The sequence below is a fragment of the Eptatretus burgeri genome, chromosome 13, assembly GCF_056783735.1.
Source record: "Eptatretus burgeri isolate ZD-2024b chromosome 13, Ebu_testis_v1, whole genome shotgun sequence".
Taxonomy (NCBI): domain Eukaryota; kingdom Metazoa; phylum Chordata; class Myxini; order Myxiniformes; family Myxinidae; genus Eptatretus; species Eptatretus burgeri.
In genome coordinates, this window is record NC_140973.1 from 26,203,182 (window position 1) to 26,209,181 (window position 6,000).

Sequence of the window (6,000 nt, forward strand, 5' to 3'; positions counted from 1 at the left end):
GGAGGGGCCAGGTCGTCAACAAGGAACGAACAACTTGGAGAAGAGCGCTGGGAGAGAGCGTTCAAGTTCGCGCTGCGCTGGTGTGGTGGAGTCGGGAAGAGAGCTTGGAGAGTTTGGAGGTAGGAGTGCGGGCAGAGACATCGAGGGTCGCCCAGCGAGTCACCAAGAGGGTGGCAGGTAGCCTGCTCGGTCTCTCGTAGTCCCTTCGGTCATCACGGCTCCGAGCAATTATAAAGGCTTACGAGCCCGGTTCTTCCTTTCTTTCTTGGGGTTTGAATGAAAGTCTGTGACGCCTTGATTAGAACTGATTAAGTGCATGTACATAATAAACAGACATCGGCTGTAGGTTTTTGCTCATGTCTTCCCCCCCCCCCCCCATTCATTGCATGACTTACATGCCTGTGTGGAAATAAATGTCCCCATTTGTGAATGTCAACTGCTCGTTGCGTCCCTTCCTCCATTGACTGCCATAATTGCGTTCGGAATAATTAGCTGGCTGATTATAAGCCGATAAAACATAAATCTGGTCCGACGGGGCTTGGTGATATAAAACCGCTCAGCAATCGCAAACCAAGCGAGCTGCTTAAAGCGGTTCGTTTTCGTGCAGGCTCTGTTGAGGTATAAACTCCCGGCATTTCTGTCTGCGCGAATAATTAGGTACATCGACAATTCGGCGATCGACCCTGTAGCGCGTGGACAGAAGAGTTGGCTGGTTTATGGTGTGGTTAAAAACACCCGTAGCTGGGTTTCGGCGTTGATCCGAAAGCTGCGACGAGATTGCTCGTTCGGTGGGCATGTGCGGCCGCAAATGAGCTAAAGGCGGTCGCTCGTACGCCGGACGGGCGAAAATCCACAACAATATGATGGAGGTCAGCTCCGTTTTTTTTTGATAATCGTCTTGTTAACTCCGGCTTTCAATAATAATAGGAATAAAAACTAGTCGGAGGTATGCACTCGGTAGAGCGCATACCTCCACCACGCACTGCCTGATTCACGAGAACATATCTGGCCCAATACATTTTTGGAATATCATGCTACATATCATTTTTGGTCCTATCTCTCAATGGTGAAGAATCACATAATAATTAAATAAATCTCGTATCCAGATCAGGATTCAGATCTTCACCAAAATCGAATTAAGTTGTCCTTGCCACACACCCAACATGTCCACCAAGTTTCATCCGAATCCGTCCTAAACTCTCCAAAGGTTGCCATGGATATATGACATTGTCCATTTCAAAAAGATTAAAATTCACAAGTTCAGGTCAATCAGATGAAAATTGATTTTGATGAAATTTGATGATTTTAGAAGTTTGACCTTGAGTTGAACTTTGACCTTTTGACCTCTAAAATAGTTTGTTTCCTAATTTAGTGACACAATATGCAAATCCTGTTCAAATTTCAAGTCAATCGGATGAAAAAAAATTGACAATTTCAGAAATTTGACCTCAAGATGATCTTTGGCCTTTGACCTCAAAATCAATAGGCTTCTCAGTTGAGAATATTTGTGACCTGTAGGCGACAGACAGACCGACAGAATAATAAACCAATGTCACCCGCAGGGTGACCCGTATCTTGCCAAAAGGTGACCACGTGTGACTTCTTTAAGGTCACACTGAGGTGAACAGAGCTGCTATCCACCAGGAGCGACTCCTTGAGGAATATCTGCCGATGAGAGATTCCGATGAGAATCGTTCTTCAGAGTAACCATGAAAAATATGTTTGCCTCAAAATGTCACCAAATGACGTCATAATGTCTCAAGCTTGACATATCTAGAAAGCACTCATCGAGGTGTTCAATTTGAGGTACTACACGATATGGTTCCTAAAACTTGAAAATTTGACCTTGGGGTCAAATATGTTTGACCTTAGGCGCTAACTATGAAGGTCAAGGCCAATCGCCACCAAAAACTAATCAGCTGAGCGCCAGACCATATACTACATTCCCATAAAGTTTGGAGATGATTCGATTAAAATTACTCAAAAAATAAGGGTTTCGTCGACCTCCATGATTTACCGCAAAGTGACCTTGACCTTTATGTGTGCTGAAGGGTATTGTAAAATACTACGATATGTGTACCCACAAGAGTTTCCGATGAGAATTGTGCTCTACAGAGTGATATAAAAGGTGAAAAATCCAATGATTACAGACAAACAAACAAAAAAAAAAAAACTTACCAAGTAACAGATCTTGCAAAAACTTCGTTTTGGCAAGATAACAAAATCGACTGACAAATATACTTGAAAAAGCTTCGATTTTGCAAATAACAAACAGACAGAAAGGAGTGAAAACTTAACCTCCTTCAACTTCGGTGGTGGAGCTAATAATAATATCAACTCCAACAATAATAATAAAATAATATATAATTCATTACTTTCAGGAAGGATATAACCGTTAAATTTTGGATAAATCAAATGCAAATGAAATGCACACTCGTATATTAGCATCTATCTATACATTACTAAAACTTTCATCTTGTATGTATGTATGTTCCTGAAATACAGCCAAAATGGTACACGATAGCGTAAAAAAAATTTCGGCCCACCTTACTCACCACTCGCCTGTGGTGTGCAGTATCAAGTTCCGCTCAAATTGGGCAACGAAAATTTTTTAATTGGACAAATTAAAATTGCTCAAATTGGACAACGAAAATATTAAAAAATTAATTTCCAATTCAGTCAAGTACTCTTCAGGAGTATTTGATCAATGCAAACAACCTCAGCAGTCTAGTTCGCTGGAGCTACCTTTTTATCTTGCCAAAACGAAGTTTTGCAAGATATTGTTACATTTGAGGGGGGGGTATGCACTCAAAGGGTAATTAGGATGTTTAATTAGGTATGCCATGCTGTTCGAGTTTACCAGGATCTCGATGGAATAAGTAGCAATTCAGTGGTGATAAGTTGTCTAGTAAATGTCCATTTCTTCAAGGGGGAAATGATAATTGTCACGTAATTAGATAGGGATACGGGATAGGGTAAGTGTGTCTGCGTAAACCCCTTTTAGTATTCCCTGGAGGCTTGCCGTGACATCACAGGACAGTGCTGCGGATGGCTCCGCCCCGTGATCACGATTGGCGGAAGGCGACGGCGGAGGGCCAATAAACGGCTCGATTGGAAGTGACGAGGACTCGAGGATAAAAAGGCTCTGTTCGGGGAAAGGCGAGGAGGAAGAAGATCGGTACAGAAAAACCGTTTTGGTGGAGGTTGTTGTGCTGGGAGCGTGCTGTGTTGTTGCGCCGATTCGATCCTGGTTTTCATCGTGTCTCAAGGCCCTGCTGTGCTTCGTGCCTCAGCTCGGTTGGCTCTGGGGTTCTGCTGGCTCTGAGTACGGGGTCGAATGGCGGCCAGACCTGCCTCCCTCTCCTGCTCGCAACTTGGTGCCAGAACTGGTTCCCTGGCGGCTGTGAGCGGACTTGGGCCGACACCAGGAGGTCGACAGTACCACGGTGTCTCCTACCCTGACGAGCGCAACGCCAGCTCGTCCGACGCCAATCCAGGGACTGTTGCGTCTACACCACGGGCCAGCCTGACCACCAGGACCAGCTACGTTGTGTGTGTGTGTGTGTGTGTGTGTGTGTGTGTGTGTGTGTGTGTGTGTGTGTGTGTGTGTGTGTGTGTGTGTGTGTGTGTGTGTGTGTGTGTGTGTGTGTGTGTGTGTGTGTGTGTGTGTGTGTGTGTACACCTGGTGCCTTAGAGGGTTTGAGATTGGTATATCCATTGGAATTGTTTGTGTTTTCCCCACGCCCGAACCCACACCACCATCCCGTCGAATCGCCCCGGATCCCTCTTCTTGCCGAGTCTTGTTATTTCTGGTTAGAGAAATAAACGTTATCAACTCAGTGAAAAGCGACTCGTGCCACCTTCCTCGTCCCGTTTGCGGTAGAGTGATTAGAACCGCCATCTTTGGGTTGTAGAGGATAAACCGCCTCCATCGTTTCGGCTCATTCTACGTTAGCGGGACTGTTCAAGTCCCGTGAATGTCACAATATGTTAGTCAGCTTGTATGTTTTGTTTTTTTTTGTTTGTAATCACGTATAAAAAATTCTGCAGAGCACAGTTATAATCGGAAATTTTTGTAACTTCACATATCAGAGGACTATAGAGGTCCCTTTCAGTGCACAAAATTTTGAAGGTCAAGGTCAAAGGTCAAGGTCACTTTGGCGCAAATCAGGGGTCGACGAAACCCTTACTCTTTGAGTAATTTTGATCGGATTGTCTTCAAACTTCATGGGAATATAGTTCATGGTCTGGCGCTCAGCTGATAAATTTTTGGTGGCGATTGGCCTTGACCTTCATAAGTTTTTTTTTTGTTGTTTTGTTTTGTTTTTTTGGTCTGTAATCACATATAAATCACTCTGCAGAGCACAGTTGTCATTGGAAATTTTTGTAACTTCGCATATCAGAGGCTTATAGGAGGTCCCTTTCAGCGCATAAAATTTTGAAGGTCAAGGTCAAAGGTCAAGGTCACTGTCGCAAATCAGGGGAGTCGACGAAACCCTTATTTTTTGAGTAATTTTGATCGGATCGTCTTCAAACTTCATGGGAATATAGTTCATGGTCTGGCGCTCAGCTGATTAATTTTTGGTGGCGATTGGCCTTGACCTTCATGGTTAGCGCCTCAGGTCAAACATATTTGACCCCAAGGTCAAATTTTCAAGTTTTAGGAACCATATCGTGTAGTACCTCAAATTGAACACCTAGATGAGTGCTTTCTAGATATGTCAAGCTTGAGACATTATGACGTCATTTGGTGACGTTATGAGGCAAACGCATATTTTTCATAGTTACTCTGTAGAACGATTCTCATCGGAATCTCTCGTAGGCAGATATTCCTCAAGGAGTGGCTCCTGGTGGATAGCAGCTCTGTTCACCTCAGTGTGACCTTAAAGAAGTCACACGTGGTCACCTTTTGGCAAGATACGGGTCACCCTGCGGGTGACATTGGTTTTTTTTTTTTGTTGAAATGATTTTTTTGCATCAACCGGTCACAACGGGAACCCAACGGGTTCACGGGTCGTCAAGTTAGTTTTAAAAACAAGGAAAGCCTTATTTCTCATTCACCTGCCAGAGTACAGTTATTGACAAGGAAAATTGGGGAAAAGGGTACCAAAAAAAAAAAAAATAAAAAAAAAGAAAAAAAAAGAGTACAACATATATATGCAGTTGTGGCCAAAATGAATAAATGGAGTGGGAAGAGGTACGAGAAAATAGTTTCTGGGGTAAACACAGAAGAAAAAGGGAAGGAAAATGTTTGGGGAATGTTGACAAGGAGCAAACAATCGAGCCATTTTGCACAAAAAATAGGTACCCGACCACAAAATGTTTATGTAAACCCATTTATGAACATTACATCATGACATCATGACCATTTTGCATCATCCAATGGAATTTGTGCTAAAATTAGTTGCCATGAACACAGCAAAGAAAGAACTCACCTCCCTGAGAGGGATGACGAGGCTCGGAAGAGAATCCTCACTGGCGGCAAAACACAAGTATCTCTGTGATGTGTAAAGTTGCCCCTGTACATGTTTTTTTTCAACAGTAAGCCAAAGCGAACACTCAGCTTCCATTTGCATGTTTTCACAGCGGGGTAAGCTGAACCGCAACTGGTAATGGTAACTACGTCCCAAGGCCTCAAGCTCTCTAACAGAAACAGGGAGAACACAATGAATGCTGTCACAAGGATCAATTCATAATGTATCACCCGATTCACAAACACAAGAAAAAGTAATCATCCTAAAATATGCAATTTGGTGTGTCTGTCTGTCTGTCTGCAATACATTCAGTCGTTACTTATCCAATCTCAACCAAACTTGCCAGAGGCACTAAGGGTCACACGGCAGAGGTTGAAGTGACCAATTAGCCACGCTCCCCAAGGGGGTTTTCCGCCTCAGATGAACTCCATGTTAAGGTATATAAATAGCCTATCATGGCATGTCGTGTGGCATACCAACAGAAACTGAAGGTTATTATAACCACAAACTATTCAGTCAATTTTGT

At 43.4% G+C, this 6,000-nt stretch overlaps 1 protein-coding gene across 1 annotated transcript in view; it reads right to left on the reverse strand.

Moving 5' to 3' along the window:
- Positions 1-6,000, reverse strand: part of LOC147014111 (TBC1 domain family member 9-like) — a 98,619-nt gene that overhangs the window by 56,872 nt on the left and 35,747 nt on the right. The window contains exon 6 of the mRNA XM_085851796.1: positions 5,436-5,643. Within this exon, the coding sequence (XP_085707922.1) occupies positions 5,436-5,643 (208 nt within the window). The remainder of the gene's footprint in view (positions 1-5,435; positions 5,644-6,000) is intronic.